Source organism: Procambarus clarkii, chromosome 53 (assembly GCF_040958095.1).
Source record: "Procambarus clarkii isolate CNS0578487 chromosome 53, FALCON_Pclarkii_2.0, whole genome shotgun sequence".
NCBI classification, from domain to species: domain Eukaryota; kingdom Metazoa; phylum Arthropoda; class Malacostraca; order Decapoda; family Cambaridae; genus Procambarus; species Procambarus clarkii.
In genome coordinates, this window is record NC_091202.1 from 27,759,445 (window position 1) to 27,779,444 (window position 20,000).

The 20,000-nt window shown below is 39.4% G+C and overlaps 1 protein-coding gene across 1 annotated transcript in view; it reads right to left on the reverse strand.

Moving 5' to 3' along the window:
• Nucleotides 1–6,723: 6,723 nt before the first annotated feature.
• LOC123767273 (mucin-17-like) overlaps nt 6,724–20,000 on the reverse strand; it is a 14,493-nt gene continuing 1,216 nt past the window's right edge. Inside the window, exons 2-3 of the mRNA XM_045756844.1 lie at nt 11,093–11,171; nt 6,724–7,838 (exon numbers count right to left, since the gene is read on the reverse strand). Of these exons, the coding sequence (XP_045612800.1) occupies nt 6,724–7,838; nt 11,093–11,171 (1,194 nt within the window). The remainder of the gene's footprint in view (nt 7,839–11,092; nt 11,172–20,000) is intronic.

Here is a 20,000-nt window from a genome sequence, read left to right on the forward strand (position 1 = left end):
AACGGTTTCGAACGCAACAAACCACAATACCGAACACAAAACAAACAATGTATATTTGTCTACCCACAGGTTGGACAAATATTGTGGTCTATATATATATATATATATATATATATATATATATATATATATATATATATATATATATATATATATATATATATATATTGACCAGACCACACACTAGAAATTGAAGGGACGACGACGTTTCGGTCCGTCCTGGACCATTCTCAAGTCGATTCGAAACGTCGTCGTCCCTTCAATTTCTAGTGTGTGGTCTGGTCAACATACTTCAGCCACGTTATTGTGACTCATCGCCTGCATATATATATATATATATATATTGCATTGTCAGAAGTGGTTGGGCACCATGGGGGTCGGGGGTCTGATAACTGAGTAGTCAGCGCTTCAGATTTGCTGTCCTACAATATGATTACACAGGTAATTATAAGAAGAAAATACTTGGCGAAGATATTAGCACAACACACACACAGAAATCCCAATTACTTGATGCATCAAATGAATTAAAGCAGCGTCTGGGATGCTCTCGGACGCAGGTTCGAATCTTCGTCACGGCCCTTTGTGGATTTGTTCCTATTAGCACAAGAACCTACCCAACCACTTGGCGCCGTCGGGGCTCGAACACCACCCTGCAAAATACAAAAAATAAAGCGAGGGGCCATCGCTGTACCAACCAGTCCAAGTGGCTGAACATTTCAATAAATAATCACCCCCTTTAATTAGATCCCAACAGCAGCGCTCATTATAAATGGTTAACTATTTTCCACTCACCACGTTCTCTAATTATCTCAAAAGAGATAATTAGAATTTTTTTTTTTTTACCGAGGCGCGCCCACCTTAGCGGACGCAGGTGAAGTCATTAAACTTCCAGCTTCCTTCAGATGCCAACGACAACAACTTGATGGAAAGAGGGGGGATTGATTATCAGGGGAAAGCGTCAAGCCATTACGACTATATAGCCCTGGGAAGAGGTCAGGATAAGGATTTGGGATGGGACGGGGGGGTGGAAGAAGGAATGGTACCCAACCACTTGGAGGGGTCGGGGATTGAACGCCGACCTGCATGAAGCGGGACCGTCGCTCTACCGTCCAGCCCAAGTGGTTAGTCAACAACTTGAAAGCAACTTGAGGGCGTCGAGGCTCTCTCTCTCTCTCTCCACACTCGCTGGCTTAAGTGTAACGTCAGGTTAATGTTGTGGGATTATCGCTGTTAGTTTACACAGATGAGTACAGGTTTACCACGACTTCTCACTCTCGTTAGAGGGGCTTGGCATGTTTCTTTCTAAGGTTTACCTTAGACAACAACCCATCAATGATTTTAGTTTACCTTGCAAAACAACCCGCCAATCGTTTTAGTTTACCTTGGGAATAACTCGCCAATTGCTTTACAACCAGGTACCCAATTACTGCCAAATGAACACGGCGCAAACAGTTAAGGATTGGTGTCCAGGCACCAATTACAGGGATTAGGGATCATTACATTACAGGGTCATATTGTCTTATCTCTGCTCAGGGCTCGAACCCAGGCCGAAACCACTGGAGAGCCTGCTACCACTACGCCACAACGGTTGCTGACGCGGTAAACATCACTATGAAACACTTTACAACATCGGGAAACCTCACTCAGCGGGAAGAATAATATACTGTATTTCTTGCTGTATTGCTGTATCAACACAAGAGTATCGCACATCGTGTATGTAATCTCTGCTACAGAGAGCTCATAATACATGCACTTCAAGTGTAATGAAAACATGCTAATTCACTGTGTGATGTGAGTAGCTCCACCACTGTGCCTACACACCAAAGAGAATTTTATGTACGCAAGTTTAATGACGGGAATAATGTTGGAATAAATATTAAATATGCATGTGTGTGTGTGTGTGTGTGTGTGTGTGTGTACTCAGCTAGCTTGCGGGGGTTGAGTTTCGGCTCTTTGGCCCTGCCTCTCAACTGTCAATCAACTGCTGTACAGGTTCCTGAGCCTATTGGGCTCTATCATATCTATATCTGAAACTGTGAATGGAGTCAGCCTCCACCACATCACTTTCTAATGCATTCCATTTACTAACCACTCTGACACTAAAAAAGTTCTTCCTAATCTCTCTGTGGCACATTTGGGTACTCACTTTCCACCTGTGTCACCTTGTGCGTGTACCACCCGTGTTAAATAATCCGTCCTTATCTACCCTGTCAATACCCCTGCGAATTTTGTATATTGTGATCATGTCTCTCCGAGTTCTTCTGTCTTCCATCGACGTGAGGTGCAATTCACGCAGCCTTTCCTCGTACCTCATGCTTCTTCGTTCTGGGACTAGTCTAGTGGCATACCTCTGAACGTTTTCCAGCTTCGTCTTGTGCTTCATAAAGTATGAACTCCATGCTGGGGCTGCATACTCCAGGATTGGTCTGAAATATGTGATAAACAAGGCTCTAAATGATTCCTGACACAAGTTTCTGACGGTAGTTCTGATGTTAGCCAGCCTTGCATACGTCGCTGATGATATTCTTTTGATGTGGACTTCAGGAAAGAGTTTTGGCGTGATATCAACTCCTAGATCTTTCTCTCTGACCGTTTCGTGAAGGACTTCATCTCCCATTCTGTATCCTGTGTCTGGCCTCCTGCTCCCTCTGTCTAGGTGTGTGTGTGTGTGTGTGTGTGTGTGTGTGTGTGTGTGTGTGTGTGTGTGTGTGTGTGTGTGTGTGTGTGTGTGTGTGTGTGTGTGTCTTTACATCAAAATAGAAATAAAATAAATCTTCAAAATATCATCTGGCAGAGTATACAATAGTGCAGGCAATATATTTTGTTTCCAAAGACAAACTTAAAATGAGTGACTGAGAAGGAGATGTTTCAAAAGATATTCTTTTCACTATACATAATGGACAAGAACCTGATGTAAAAGGGTCAAGACAAAAAGAATCTTGAAGACGAAGGAGACAAAGAGAGAGAAAGAGAGAGAGAGAGAAAGGAGATTCTTCATAATCATTTTAACATTGTCTTCAAAAATACCAGAAATATACACAGGGGCTTAATTTTATTTGCTTCAGAGACGTCTCCTGGCTCCAAGGAGACGTCTTAAGGGGAAATTTTGTTGCTTCTATTTTAATTTCTCAGTTTCTATCATATTTCTCAATTCTTTAAATTGAGAATCTATTACCTTTTCTTCATACAATATTTCATGTTTTCCTATTACTATATTCAACTGTCTAATTTTCGTTCAATAGTCTGCCATTTTGTTGACTTATTACACACATTACCGAGTAACAGAGTGGCGTGGAATCCTTGACTGTTTCGAACGAAGGTTAGACATATATGAGTGAGTTTGGATTGGTGTAAACAGCAGCTGCCTCATATGGGTCAATAGCACTTCTGAATTAATTTCATTCTTACATTCTTAAGTCCCATCGTCGTGAGAACAAAGTCCAAAGGCAGTCTTAACAAGTCTTAAATATTAATAGAGAATTTATCTCTGAAATGTTTCTGCTTCTGGCCTGTACTCGTCTGCATGAAATAAATCTTAGAGGAAATAATTCCCAAACGTGAAAACCAGATTAATAGACAAGCTCCTCTACTCAAGTGAAACTATTATCGTGGTCACTACTGCAGGGGCTCCTGGCAGCTGAATGGACAACGCTTCGGATTCGTAGTCCTGAGGTTCTGGGTTCGATCCCCGGTGGAGGCGGAGACAAATGGGCAAAAAGCTTCTTTCACCCTGATGCTCTGTTACCTAAATAGGTACCTGGGAGTTAGACAGCTGCTTCCTTGGGAGTGTGTAACAAAAAGGATGCCTAATCGAGGACCGGGCCGCGGGGGATGCTAAGCCCCGAAATCATCTCAAGATAACCTCAAGAAGATAGCAGTGGCAGCGTTTGTTCAACATTTGTCCTCTGAAATGTTGTCATTATGTTATCCGATAAACACAATACGGTTTAGCGAGACGCCAAGTCGGGGTTTAATATACGATTATTCACATTTTACACAACTAACTGGACTTGTCATTACGGTCTCGCTTTTACGTAGGTCGGGGGGTTCGATCCCCGATAATCCACGTGGTTGGGCACTGTTCCTACCTTACGTCGACATATTTCAGCTCCTTATATGTCCCTACCGCTAGTTTTAGATCATATTGTCTTTGCAATTTCTCCTTATAACTATTTGATTGTCTGCCAGACAGAAGCAAAAGGGCGTCGCTTCCCAGCGCCATGTGCTGTTGATCATTGCTCAGCAACACTCAGGAACACTCAGGAAAACTCAGTCAACAATCAGTCAACACTCAGTCAACAATCAGTCAACACTCGAGCTCTTAAAGTAGAGTTCGAGTTTACCTCTGGATCGAGAGGTGTATCACGCTTCTCGGTGTACATATACTGAGTTTACATTAGTTCTGTACTATACTCAGGACTTAAAGTATACTTATTAGTCGGGCTCCGATAGTTCCCTGTATTTCGTAGCTCTGATAATGGTCTTACTGCGTATTTGTATGCTAAATAATACTTTTCGGGCTTCGTGCCTAATTCCATAATTATTTTCCAGTACTTTGTGCAATTGCTAATCACTTTTATATCGTCATCGCTACTAATGAAACCATCACAATGTAATTCTAATAATATTAATAATGAAAGTACAAAATTGTTATTATTATCTTATATAATTACAAATTTTTTATTGAAAATATAATTGTATGTGTTGAGTTCTTTGTGGCAGCAAATCTTTACTTTATTTTTTTTCCCGTGAAATAAATTAAATTCCCGTTAGTGCTTTTAGGAATTCATTTACGAAATGTTTGCAGTGTTGAAGTGACGATGATTTGGTCGCCAGTCTGTTGTAAAACGAATTTCATGACCGATTATTTCGGATGATTCAAGCGTCTAAATTGGTCTGTTCGAGCGGAATAAATTGATATATATTTTTTTGTGGCATTACAGTTTTTTTTTATGATTATCTAAAGTGGTGAGTCGTATGCTCGGTCTGTTTATTTTTTGTATCAAGTTGTAGCATGAATTTTGTCATAACTTATAGTAACTCATTAGTGTTATTTAATGAGTAGTTACAATACAATACAATCTTATTTAGGTAAGGTACATACATACAATAAATTTTTACAAGGATTGGTTGACTTATAGGTAGAGCTAGTACATACAATGCCTAAAGCCACTATTACGCAAAGCGTTTCGGGCATAAGATAGTTCACTTGGGTTCATTGAAACTTCAGTGTTTAAGATCAGCATGTATCATAAACACTGAAGTACACATAAACACTGGTGTTTGCATGTATTTAATATATTAAAGAATAGAAATGCATTATAACTATTCTTGACATATGAGGGAGCCGGTCGACCGAGCGGACAGCACGCTGGACTTGTGATCCTGTGGTCCAGGGTTCGATCCCAGGTGCCGGCGAGAAACAATGGGCAAAGTTTCTTTCATCTTATGCCCCTGTTACCTAGCAGTAAAATAGGTAAGTGGGTGTTAGTCAGCTGTCACGGGCTGCTTCCTGGGGGTGGAGGCCTGGTCGAGGACCGGGCCGCGGGGACACTAAAAGCCCCGAAATCATCTCAAGATAACCTCAAGATAGACATCTCTTAGTAATGTAAAATAATATGTTGTAAATATTTATCCTTTGCTGTAAATCGCTTGCTTATCCTTTGCTGTAAATCGCTTGCTTATCCTTAGTGTAAATCATATGTTTATACCTTATGTTATTCGTATGTTAATCCTCTCTGTTAATCATTTTCCAATCCTCTCTCAATACTCTGCTTATCTTGCAAATTATAGAGGCCTCGGAACTTAATCGAGCAACCCACTTTGTTCGAGACTGTATATTTATTGTGGAGATTTTCTGCCATTGATAATGTCTGAAACAGTTTTAACTGACTTCCATTCTCACTGCGGCGAGTAAATGCGCTTACGATAAGGCTTAATTAACCCACTATATTAACCCTCCGAGTTTTAACAGTGAAGCTTAGAACTGAAAGCTTAACATATACGTGAACACATTTATTATGAGAGAATAAATACCAGCAAACTCGAATTTAATGATCAAACTGCATTGAGAATTTATGCTGAAGCTGGATATGGCTTAACTGCTTAACTGAACGATGTCTATTTCATTTCAGTCAGTCGAATGATTACGTGACGTCTGCTAACTGACCCTCGAAGTCAGAGGCAACACATATAGACAGTGTTGCTTCTGTTTATCAGTCCTTTCGTGATACCAGCTTGGTGGAAGAGAGTTAAAACACTTTGGGTTTACAAATTGGGTGAATTGAAAACCATTCTTTATTCTCAGCCAACGTGAGGGGGAAATTCCATTTGGTGGTGACTGATGTAGGTAGTGGTGATGGTAGTGGTGATGGTAGTGGTGAATCTAGGTATCTCATCTCCTTCCTGTTGGGCTATGTTGCTGATTGCTATGGTTCATGTTGATGTTGCTATTGACCATGTTGCTGTCGACGCTGTTCTCCATGTTGGTATCCATCAGAGGGCAGACTCGTGAGATTAGCAATGGATGCAATATTGCTAACAAGACCGTAATGCATTACCGTTCATCGCTTATTGCTGCAACATTCCCCGAACCCCATCGTTGTCAGTAATGTTGCCAATTAATTAGGGAAGTTAATTATGTAATAAGTTAAACAACAGTGTAATTACTTAATTTTTGGCATAAAATATAACAGGGTTACGCCCCTCAAGTTGCGACGGGGTTCATTTTGGAGTGGTTAACGGTCCAGTGGCTTGTTCTGAAGTAGTTAACGGTCCAGTGACTTGTTCTGAAGTAGTTAACGGTCCAGTGGCTTGTTCTGAAGTAGTTAACCGTCCAGTGGCTTGTTCTGAAGTAGTTAACGGTCCAGTGACTTGTTCTGAAGTAGTTAACGGTCCAGTGGCTTGTTCTGAAGTAGTTAACGGTCCAGTGGCTTGTTCTGAAGTGGCTAACGGTCCAGTGGCTTGTTCTGAAGTGGCTAACGGTCCAGTGGCTTGTTCTGAAGTAGTTAACGGTCCAGTGGCTTGTTCTGAAGCAGTTAACGGTCCAGTGGCTTGTTCTGAAGTGGCTAACGGCCCAGTGGCTTGTTCTGAAGCAGTTAACGGTCCAGTGGCTTGTTCTGAAGTAGTTAACGGTCCAGTGACTTGTTCTGAAGCAGTTAACGGTCCAGTGGCTTGTTCTGAAGTGGCTAACGGCCCAGTGGCTTGTTCTGAAGCAGTTAACGGTCCAGTGGCTTGTTCTGAAGTAGTTAACGGTCCAGTGGCTTGTTCTGAAGTAGTTAACGGCCCAGTGGCTTGTTCTGAAGTAGTTAACGGTCCAGTGGCTTGTTCTGAAGTAGTTAACGGCCCAGTGGCTTGTTCTGAAGTAGTTAACGGTCCAGTGGCTTGTTCTGAAGTAGTTAACGGCCCAGTGGCTTGTTCTGAAGTAGTTAACGGTCCAGTGGCTTGTTCTGAAGTAGTTAACGGTCCAGTGGCTTGTTCTGAAGTAGTTAACGGTCCAGTGGCTTGTTCTGAAGTAGTTAACGGTCCAGTGGCTTGTTCTGAAGTAGTTAACGGTCCAGTGGCTTGTTCTGAAGTAGTTAACGGTCCAGTGGCTTGTTCTGAAGTAGTTAACGGTCCAGTGGCTTGTTCTGAAGTGGCTAACGGTCCAGTGGCTTGTTCTGAAGTAGTTAACGGTCCAGTGGCTTGTTCTGAAGTGGTTAACGGTCCAGTGGCTTGTTCTGAAGTAGTTAACGGTCCAGTGGCTTGTTCTGAAGTAGTTAACGGTCCAGTGGCTTGTTCTGAAGTAGTTAACGGTCCAGTGGCTTGTTCTGAAGTAGTTAACGGTCCAGTGGCTTGTTCTGAAGTAGTTAACGGTCCAGTGGCTTGTTATGCAGTAGTTAACGGTCCAGTGGCTTGTTATGCAGTAGTTAACGGTCCAGTGACTTGTTCTGAAGTAGTTAACGGTCCAGTGACTTGTTCTGAAGTAGTTAACGGTCCAGTGGCTTGTTATGCAGTAGTTAACGGTCCAGTGGCTTGTTATGCAGTAGTTAACGGTCCAGTGGCTTGTTATGCAGTAGTTAACAGTAGTTAATGTGGCTCATTCTACACAGTTCATTATATTTCATCTAGAGATCCTGTGAAATTTTCAAATGTAAAAAAAAAATAACTCAAGGAATGAGAACAAAATATATTAGACGACCGATATGATTTGCTGATTTCAGTCAGTTTTTTTTTCTCCAGGAAGACTTCGCTATGTTTATAATGAGTTTATCGACATTACAACATGATAATTTGCCGAGTGTGTGTGTGTGTGTGTGTGTGTGTGTGTGTGTGTGTGTGTGTGTGTGTGTGTGTGTGTGTGTGTGTGTGTGTGTTTTTAAAGTGCTCGGAAAAAAAAAATTCCTTCCATATAAGAAAACTTGTTTTATTTAATTCATTAATTTGTCTTCACTGTTTTTTTTTTGGTGGAAAACACCGTCAATCTCTCAACACTGATTAAAAAAACTATTAACAAATATCCTAGATATGTTTTCCATTACATAATATTAAGACATCGATTTCTCAAGCATTTAAAACAATTTCCAAAATGTAAATTTATATATATTAAAATATTTTGCTATCATTTGTTGTGTGTGGAATCCATTGTGCAAACAATTAACTTTGCTATGTAAAGTTTTGTTATATTTAGACTTATAATAAATGAGTTTGTTCCCACAAGTGAAATGTTAAACAAGATCCTGATATTATCTAGAGTGTAGCTGAAGGGGAGGGGACTATCAGGGGAAAAGGGGCAAGCCATTACGACTATATAGCACTGGGAAGGGACGGGGTGGAAAAGGAATAGCGCCCAACCACTTGTGGACGGTCGGGGCTTGAACGCCGACCTGCATGAAGCGAGACTGTCGCTCTACCGTCCAGCCCAAGTAGCAACTATTAGCGACTTTTCAATAAAGCAAAAACACCAGAAGACCCTTAAGACCAAGACTCAGTTTCTTATCCCGACTTTTCCCCTCAATTCTCCCCTCAAATGTCTCTCTCCCTGATCCTCATATAACACTCTAATTTTCCTTTCCATTAACCCTCCCTTTCCTCTCTCGCTTCTCCATTTCATTCTTTACTCTCTCCCTTTACTTAGTCACCTCGTATTCTCCAGGCGCCCCTTCACTACACTCTCTCCGAGAACTGTGTTGTGTCCTAATTTTTATAAATTTATTTCTACGGTTATAATTCCAGTGGCCTTATTACTTCTGATTAATTACCTATTATTTTCATCTGAAACCCCAAGAGAGAGAGAGAGAGAGAGAGAGAGAGAGAGAGAGAGAGAGAGAGTGAGAGAGAAAGAGAGAGAGAGAGAGAGAGAGAGAGAGAGAGAGAGAGAGAGAGAGAGAGAGAGAGAGAGAGAGAGAGAGAGAGAGAGAGAGAGAGAGAGAGAGGTGGGGAGCTGGGAAAGTTTGGGTTCTAGAGGCAATATTTTTCGAATTATTTTAAAACAGTAATAATAAAACTCATTTTTGTAGATTTCTAGACAATTTCTATAACTTTGTGAAATTATTTATGAGGTAAATGGCAAATAAGTGCTCTGAACGAGCACTCTTAATTACTCGGCAGTGAAGTGAAGCAAGACTTACATCTTCACTACACACTATCTTCATCACCGTAACCATCTACACTACTCACGACCATCCGCATCACTGTAGCCATCTTCACGACCCGGGCACCGCCGGATACACCCCGTCTACAAACATCATCGTTCCCTCCTTCCTTCTCCACCATCATTTTCCATCACCACCTTCTCTATCCTTCATCAATCTTTCATTCCCTTGAATCTTAGTGAGGATGGTATTTGGTATCAAGCGAGGTTCGAACGTGGTATAATTAACACCAGTCATTTTCTTTAGATAGTCGCCTTTTGTTATTATAATTTTATTAAGACATACAAGAAAAAAAAGACCTTTTATGGGACGCATAAAAGCAATCATTATATAGCAGACTTTCCTTTTAATGCTTCGATATCTCAAAGATCTCCGGCGGAACTCAACAAAACTTTTTGATATTTTGAGAATTTTATGAGTCTGGCCCCACGATTCTGGATTCATAAAAGTCTGGTATTATGAATCAGACCCACGGTGCCCGTGGGTCTGATGAGGTCAATAACCGCTAAGAATTTTTTCTTGTTTTTATTTGTCGCGATAATTTTAGTCGTGAGTGTCTGAAGGCGGATTTAGGGAAAGCAAAACAACTACTTCTCCCTCTGATGCGTCCATCTGAGACAATTCGTAATGTTTCCCTTGCATATTGAGCGAGTTCGTTGCATAATGATTCGTTTAGGTGCAGTATAAGGTTCGTTTACCTTTGATTGCCATTGACTAAATGATTAATCCACCATACAACATCCCTCGAAATACACAAGGAAATCACACTAACTTGGGTTAAAGAAAAGGGGCATGTGGGCAGTGTGTGCCCCACTCTTCAAAAGGGCACTGGGCCTATTCCGTCACACTTCCCCCCCAATATCACTCCCAATAACACCCCCAGTCACCCTGCAAAGTGTAGTCAAGAAAAACTACATTCCTTACCAAAATAAAACAAAAAACTACAAAAAACTTCCTTACAAAATTACAAAAACCTATTTCCTATTTCGCCGCGAATCCGGCCTCCTCCACCTTCGAACAGGCAGACATTTTCTTGTATAGATTTTATTTTGTATTTTTTAGTTTTTAACACGCATGTCATATCAATTTCTGAATTCTATTTTTATGTAACTCTATGAACTCACAACTTGCATTGCAAGACTAGACAATTTAGTGAATCTACATTTTCCCTTGATGCAATTATTGTTTTATTAATTTGGAAAAACAAATGTTTTGCCAAGCTACAGAAATTGGGAGAATTGCTCGCTTCTATTTTGCTCTTAAATAATGGTTTTAAAAATTTCTTATTTTGTTTTTAAGGAAGTACACCTCTTGAAAAATTAATATCATAATCAAACTTATAATGAAAGTAATCGTGGTGGATAATATTGTAAAGACAGAAACAATTATAACCGGGGATATATAATCCTAGGTTATAATTGGATATATATATATATTCACCGGATATAGGAAAGTTTCACCCGGTGTAATATTTAATCTATGAGAGGTTTTTGATTCGTTATATGAAAGTGAAACTTTGGTATTATTTACAGTTTCACGCTGAAAAATATACGAGAAATATACGAAAAATATACTTATGCAATAATAGAGTTATCAGATAACGTCAAACTGTTTAACAACCAGGTCCCCATTCACCCTTGGTAAACCGAGGCAACAGTTAACGATTGGCACCCGGTCAATCCTCCCCGGCCAGGATACGAACCCAGGCCAAAGTGCTCGCGAAGCGCCGGGCGAGTGTCTTACCACTGCGCCACGAGGGATTGCTATTCTTGATTTTGTGGTCTTCATAACCTTGCAGAGGCTCGTAGCCCCTAAGGCTCTCACCATCACCATATCAACTGTTATTATTCATTTTATCTTGCCTTTGATGCATTTAGAATATTTAGTTCAACCGAATCCATCATACTATGAAATGGACACAGTTTCCTTGATTCTTAAAATATTCAAGCTGTTTTTCAGACACTTCAATTGAAAATTTTGATGATATGCTAATACTATCACATGAGCAGTACATATGAAGTAACAAAATCACATATGCAGTACATATGAACTAACATAATCACATGAGCAGTACATATGAACTAACATAATCACATGAGCAGTACATATGAACTAACATAATCACATAAGCAGTGTAGGGAAAGTACAATATTCCCACATATTTAAATTACTTAAAAAGATACGCTTTTAGTTAGTGAAATAAGTCAACTTTTCTCATAGAGCCGGTAGAGTGAACATGGCGTCCTGGGAGCCACATCAAACGAGGAGAGACTCGGCTCGAAGACTACACATACTCGGTTCAAAGCTAATGACTGTAACCAGTTACACCCTCTGTGTGTTCGCCTTGATGATAAGGCAAGCTCTCGGGGGAAATTTCCAACCCGGTAAATTGCGGCCATTTATCGTCAGCAAAAGAAGTTTATTTCTTTCTAACTGCTAGAAAAGCTTCAGGTTTTCTTTCAAACTATTTGATGAAGAACGCTAAGAGTGTTTAATGCGTTTTATTGTTATTGGGGCGAGGCTGAGTCCTACTTCTACCTTCCGGTGAGGGGTAATCTACTTCTACCTTCCGGTGAGAGGTAATCTACTTCTACCTTCCGGTGAGGGGTAATCTACTTGTACCTTCCGGTGAGGGGTAATCTACTTGTACCTTCCGGTGAGGGGTAATCTACTTGTACCTTCCGGTGAGGGTAATCTACTTGTACCTTCCGGTGAGGGGTAATCTACTTCTACCTTCCGGTGAGGGGTAATCTACTTATACCTTCCGGTGAGGGATAATCTACTTCTACCTTCCGGTGAGGGGTAATCTACTTCTACCTTCCGGTGAGGGGTAATCTACTTCTACCTTCCGGTGAGGGGTAATCTACTTCTACCTTCCGGTGAGGGGTAGTTTTTCTGTCGGTTGATTACCGATTTTAATCAAAACTCTTTATTCCTTAAATCTACATAAAATATTTATATATTGTGATATAAAATATAATCATATAACGACTTTAATATAGAAAATAGCTGTGACTTTTCACTGAACGATTCGTGGTTTAATTTATCTCCAAGACTTTAAATTGGACTGAGTTTTTTTTCTTAAAACTACGATCACCGCTTTGAGAATATTATAGAAAATGTCAACTCTGAATTTTCTATTTGAATTCGTCAGCCCTGAAAACCTGCTAGTGATTTATGCATGAGAGAATTCCTATACATTATTCACAACTTGAAGCGTAGGAAAGGAGAGCTGTTTTTTTTCGAATTTGGCAGCTGAATAGAATATCAATGACCTTCTGAGAATAATTAATCCAACTCACAAGAAACATGGAGCCACAGGGATCACTTTTTGTTTTGATTTTCTGTGCTGACGTGTAAATGTGACACTCTTGATTTCTACATACGTTATAGTATGTTACTCTTGTTATAGTATATATAGTCTTGTTATAGTCTATATATGTTATAGTCTATATAGTTATAGTCTTGTTATTGTCTTGTTATAGTATAGTTACTCTTCCTCACCCAGAGCGGCTGGGTGAGGAAGGATTTTTCTCAGATATATATACTCAGATATATATACTCAGATATATATATTTTCTCAGATATATCTCAGATATATATATAGAGCTAGTTATGCTCTACACTATGTAGAGCATAACTAGCGTAGAAACTGTTTTTGTTCAGTAACTATAATCTGACATATTGATATTATAATAATATATAACCTGTTAAATATCACTATAATCTGATTATAACCTGTTATATATGTTTATAATCTGATTATAACCTGTTATTTGTGATTATAATCTGATTATAACCTGTCATATATGATTATAATCTGATTATAACCTGTCATATATGATTATAATCTGATTATATCCTATTAAATCTGATTATAATCTGTTAAATGTGATTATAATCTGATTATAACCTCTTATATATGATTATAATCTTACTATAACGTGCCATATAGGATTTTACTTATTTCTATATTTTAGTAAATGCACAAAACCCACGATTGTAATTTTCATGCTAGACAGTTACAGAGACCTTACAGTAATTTACACGAGAATACAGTATAGGGAACAGTAATTTACACGAGAATACAGTAAAGGGTACAGTAATTTACACGAGAATACAGTAAAGGATACAGTAATTTACACGAGAATACAGTAAAGGGATACAGTAATTTACACGAGAGAAGAAAGTAATGGTGGTAGTAAGGAAGTGTGTGTTAAGACAGTGGTAGTGTAGTTAACTCAATTATTTAACAACTTTCCTTAATTAACTCTTCTAGTTAATTAGGAGGGCAGCCGTTTAGGCTCACAGAGCGGTAAGACCTGCGTCATTGGATCTTCAGACCGTTCTCTTGTTCTGCCTCAACGTGCAAAAACGACCGTTCTAACGGTGCAAAGAAATGCACGAACTCACTTTAACCAGACGTACCGTTAAACGGAGAACGCTGATCTATGCGTGTTGCATAGCACGTTGCATTTGGTACGATGGTTACCATGACGCTGTATCGAGAGATCTGTAGCGTAATTAAATACAATTTTCAAATACCTGTCGCCACAATTACGGGCTCACCATAGCCCGTGCTACTTGGAACTTTGTTCCAGGAAGCGAATCTTTAACAACAACATGTATCGAGAGCCGAGGTTGGGAAATAATAGGATACCCTAGTTAATTGGTTGTTGATATATGTTATCCCCCCATTGACGATAACTAAGGGGTACCTATTAGGTTTCTCGAGGTTCCCTTTTCATGACCTTTCTCAGGGTGCAGCCCACAACAGCTGCCTTGCACTCCATGTACCATTTTACCCGGGTGAATAGATGCATCAGGTGAAAGGAAACCTGTACAGATGCCCTCCTGACTAGCGTGAGGTTGGGTGCCTAATTTAATCAACCTCGTTGTTACGACTTACTGTCTGCGGTGGTAATAACAGTTTGCAAGATCAGTGCTACTTACGCGTACGCGTTCCGACCCCACGCAGGAACACGCCCTATTGTTTTCTCGTCTGAGGAGCTACTAGTTGTAGCAGCAGCAGTAGCAGTAACTTGCGGTGTGAATAACCATCTTCGACCCACCCATTGGACGGCTGTTATCCTGGCCCAATTGCCGTCAGCTGTAGTTAGTAGTGCAGTTAATAGACCTAGTCACCTTTCATTAATGGTCTCATTAAATCGTAATATATAGAATAAGCTCATAGCAAAAAGGTATATTGTAGGAAGCATAATATGGTATCATTTTATATCAAATATATATATACGCAAAAGTCAGCGTCTTTACAAGTATTAAATAACTCTGAGGGAGACAATACAGAATTGGTGATGAAATCTTAATATCTCCAACATTAGCAAGGAATAATGTACCAGAAAAATTAACTCGAATTCAAAGTAACAAGGAGCGGGAGCTACCTGGATGCCCAACTGTCCTGTACAAGAGCTGAGACCGTAATGAGCCCAACTAGGGCATCAAACAGCAATTACAGTTACGAACAGGTAAACAAAAAATAGGTAACAGAGAAAATAACATAAAAACCAGGAGTAACTTGACTAAATTGTCGAGGGGCACATTTCAACGTTTAAGAAAGCCCAAAAAATAGGTATTAACTGCAAATTCAATTCCATTCAACTTTTCCGAAATCATTAAAAGATGGAAAACTAGAGCAATCTTAGAACTTATACAAAGTAGAGCAGCCAAAGTAATTATGAAAAGAAGGCACCAAACCGGGAAGGCTATGTAGCAACCTGTCCTCTTAAAAATAACGTCACTTTTCGCTCGTATGCGCGCTATGGCCAAATTTGGATGTAATTTGAAATGAAATCGACTCACAAAAGTGACGTGTTGGTCGGGGCCGGAGAAGAACCACCCCATCAAGGGCAAGAACGACCTCAGCTTCCTGAAGCAGAACCTGGGCTTCACGAGCCCCAGGAGGTGGACGGCCCGGTCCCGCACCTACGGGTTCAAGACAGAGATCGTCACAGCCCTCTTTCACCCGAGGCCGGCCTCCTTCAAGACCAAGTAGAAGGAAGAGTGATAATTATTATCACTAATTTTCTTCTTCTTCAATTTCTTCATTTTCAGAAGTGTGGGGTTGGGTGTCATATATGCTACGTGTTCTTGGTGTTTGTGTATGTGTGTATACGTGTGTATATATGTGTATACGTGTGTATATGTGTATGTGTGTGTTTGAAGTCACATTCTGGACGTCTTCAAACATCTGGCACTAATATTGACGAAAGGAGAATCACGGAGACATGACTTCCATTTAGAAGCGTTTTTTAACTCATAAAAACTTTTAATGAGGAAAATTGATCCCCTCGGCAAATTGCTCCAAAGATTTCCAGAGAGTTTCCATCCATTTTAAAAATATCAGAAAAAGTCCAGCTTTAATAATTTTTTTCTTATATTTATTTCGTAATTATAACAAAAATCTGCCAGTTAATTCACAGATTCCTGATGTCCACTGCCAGGCATGCCCAGTGAGTGTCGCTAGCGAAAACTATTGGGCACAGTCAAGTACTTTGTCGGCGCCTCTTAAATTACTCAATTCACACCCGTTCACTGATGTATACCAGTTGCACAAACATATTACATTCGACAATTGAAGATTAGACATCACCGAAGCACTACATGTCAAACAATCTTAATTGATCATTCTCAAGACCAAGGCAGAATACCCCAGCACACACTTCCTCAGCCTTCATGAGAACATTAGATGTAAGAAAGCTCAAGATGATGGCTTTTTGGCCCATTCGACACCTTACATAAGCGATTGATTAACTGATGAAGATTAGGCCACCCAAGATGTGGCACGGGCATGAATAACCCGTTATTAAATAAGCACATCCATTATGATTATATATATTCCATTGCACTAGCTAACTTCTATACAGTTCACCTCTCTGCCTTCGAAAATGTTGAGAGGTTCAACAAAACTTTTGACCTTCCCGTCCTATCCTAACTCCTTATCCTCATATCTTTTCCAAGTGCTATATAGTCGAAATGGCTTAGTGCTTTCTCCCCAAAATGGCATTACCTTAAGGGAGTGAAGATAACACACTTGAAACTTGCCTCATTAACATCTAGATTTGCTTTACCATACTGTTTTATGGTATGTTTTTGTGTTTATGTAGAGTAATGTTTATGTTTAAGCATACATAACATAAGGATGGGGGAGGGTGTTTAGATTAAGTGATATGTGAGCTTACTTGCGGCTCTCTAAGTGTGCCAGCGGCCTCTACTTTTGTTTGTTCCAAGAAGTGCTTAATGCCTCCCAAGACATGGATTCAGTCTCATATCTCCTTCTCTCCGCCGCAAGGAGACCTCAGCCACCAGTCACGTGTGAGACAGTCTACGTTACTCAGTGTTAACCTGGAATACAAATCATGAATCAGTTTACCTTAAGTTTTAAGTTTAAGTTAAGTTTACCTTAAGTTAAGGCAGTGTCTGGGATGCTCCTGGACCCAGGTTCGAATCCTCGTCACGGCTCTTGTGGATTAGTTCATTTAATCAGTGCTTCTTTTGCACAGCTTCGAGGGATCTTATCTTGATCACTGTGCTGTTAACGAGGGAAGAGCTAATCAAAAACTCTCACCACAGAGAAAGCCGATGGCCAGTTTAACTTTCAGACATTTTGAGTATTGTAAAATTTGACGCATGCTAATGTGCTAATAATTTTATTTTTATGCTGAATGATTCTCGTTACCAAGTCTCCTTGGTAACTTGGTAACAAATTTTTCGTCATTACATCCAGATAATCAAATACAATCAAATCAAATAAGTTAAAATAAAAAAGTTACATGGTTTTCTCCGAAGCCAAACATAGAAATATATGCATACGAAATAAAAGGGTCAAAATCAAAATATTGGGGGATTATCTCTTTACAGCGGACTGCAGGCGTAAGATAAAGTTGATGCCATTGCTAAGACTTCAATAAATAAAAACAATGTTGAACCTAATTTGGAGTTATCAAATCCTTGAAGGTATCATTAGACAAGAACTCTTAGATGAATTTGAAGAAAGTAGAGACAGGAAGTAGCATATCAATTGCTCATCACAATGAAATGTGTCAAACAAAATAGGTGTATGGGGCAAGTAAAACATAAGCAGACGTTGTAAATACGTCTGTAACAACGTTGTAACAACATAAGCGTCTATAAGTAACAACTTATAGACGTTGTCACAGATCTAATACAACTTGGTTGCAAGAATCTCTGGTAGTTCGGCTTGTATAGGGACCTAGCTGAAGTAAAGTGTATGTGGACAAAGACAAGAACACACACACAATATAACAGAACATTATATCTAAGACTGTGACAAAATTGAACCATTTAGAGATAAAACTAACCCTCACACTGCATGAAATAGGCAAACCATCTTATTACAAATGATAAAAATATCTGAAATCCATGCACTGTATCCATGTTGCGCTTCCATTAGATAATTGACATATAAGATTACTCAACAAGCGGTATAGTGTGAAGACTAGTAATAATAAACAGCAGCTATTCTACTATCCTGTAATACCCTTGAATCTAAATTACTTAAGTATTAGCAAAAACACATATCATTGACTAATTTTAACTACTGTACATAGATACAGAAGTGAAAAATCTCTGTAACTAGCTGACATTATAATTATAAGGTGTGCAGGATAGATGAAATTGTTTATGAACAGACATAATCTCCGTTGAGTTACATATTGGCCTTTTGTACCCTCTGTAATCCTTTTTTGCGCGAGCGCTCACAGGATGAGTATGGGGGTACATAAAATAAACAACCTATATTTGGAGACAGCAGTCAATAAAATCTAAAGTGAGTTTACACCTTAAATGTTGGTATACGTTAATGTGTATACATCACGGTGAGGACTGGGTTCCTTTCTCGCCTTGTGATTTTCTACTTTAATTGCAATAAAATCGTGCAATGTAACATGAACTTTGATAATATTTATCGTAGCGAATTACGGTTAAGGTGACTGGGAGTTATTTTCTCGATTTGATCTCTTAATATGGCAACCCGTTCTCACAAATTTAATAAGTCAATATTGACTTATTAGTTGCGTGCATAGGTGACATACTAAACATAATAGTTTCCCTTGAAAAGCTTCATAGAAAACACCGACCTTACCTAACCTACTTAGTATTTTAAAATAAGCATCTTATAGCTTCGTAATTACAATTGTTACTTAATCTATTATAGGTATAGGTTAGGTAATAATTGTAATTACGAAGCAATAAGATGCTTATCTTAACATACTAAGTAGGTTAGGTAAGGTCGGTGTTTTCTATGAAGCTTTTCAAGGGAAACTATTGTGTTAAGTATGTCACCTATGCACATATTTAATAAGTTAATATTGACTTATTAAATTTGCGAGAACGGGTTGAATATGGAGAGGCCCGCGACTCATCATGAGTACCTCAAGGTCTGTGCCTCATCACTGACTCATCATGAGTACCTCAAGGTCTATGCTTCATCACTGACTCATCGTGAGTATCTCAAACCCAAGGCTCAAGCATGAACATAATCGCCTTATCAACTAATAGTTTACAAGCAAAAACATTTATTATTTTAGTAAACATTACAAAGTAATTAATTCTCCTCTCACTGAGATTGACTAATATGGACCTAATATGTCTCCTCGTCTCAATTATTGCATAGAACAATCCCTCTCAGAACAATCCTTCATATAACAATCCCTCATATAACAATCCCTCACAGCTTCTCACACACCTGCCTGTCTACCTGTCACCACTACCCTAGTGAGGATACTATTCATGGTCAGCTTCACACTTCACTCATTCCCTGACATGAACGGCTTTACTTGTAATAGTTTTTCTGCTGTAGCTGCTCGCAGATCCAGCAAGACTCATTGCTGAACCTTTCAGGCTGAAACTGGGTCGCAGACAGTTTTTATGTGCTGATCACAGTTAAACACTAATAAGCACTTTTTGACTGTAATCAAACAGTGCTTCACTGTTTGAATCATTCTGAATCTACAACAGTGAGCACTCACGTCTGGCTCAACCTAAACTCGTCCAGATTTCTTCTGTTTACAAATACTGATATAGACTGAACCTCCACTTTCTGAAATCTCTCCTGAGACCGACACTGGCACACTGAACAATCGTTCCAATAATTAATCCTCAAGATAAGCCTTCACACAGATGAAACCTTCACCTATCTTTTTGTCATAAGAAAAAAAAATAGCTTGAAGGAACAAAATAGGAAATCACGAATAAGATAAAATACCCAAATGAAATAAATAGAAATCAATAAAGATAGGGAGAAGATAATTTAGACCAGGGAGAAGATGATAAGGTCAGTCAGTCAGAGAGAAAGAGAGTGGGTGGTACTAAAGGCGAGGAATATATAGC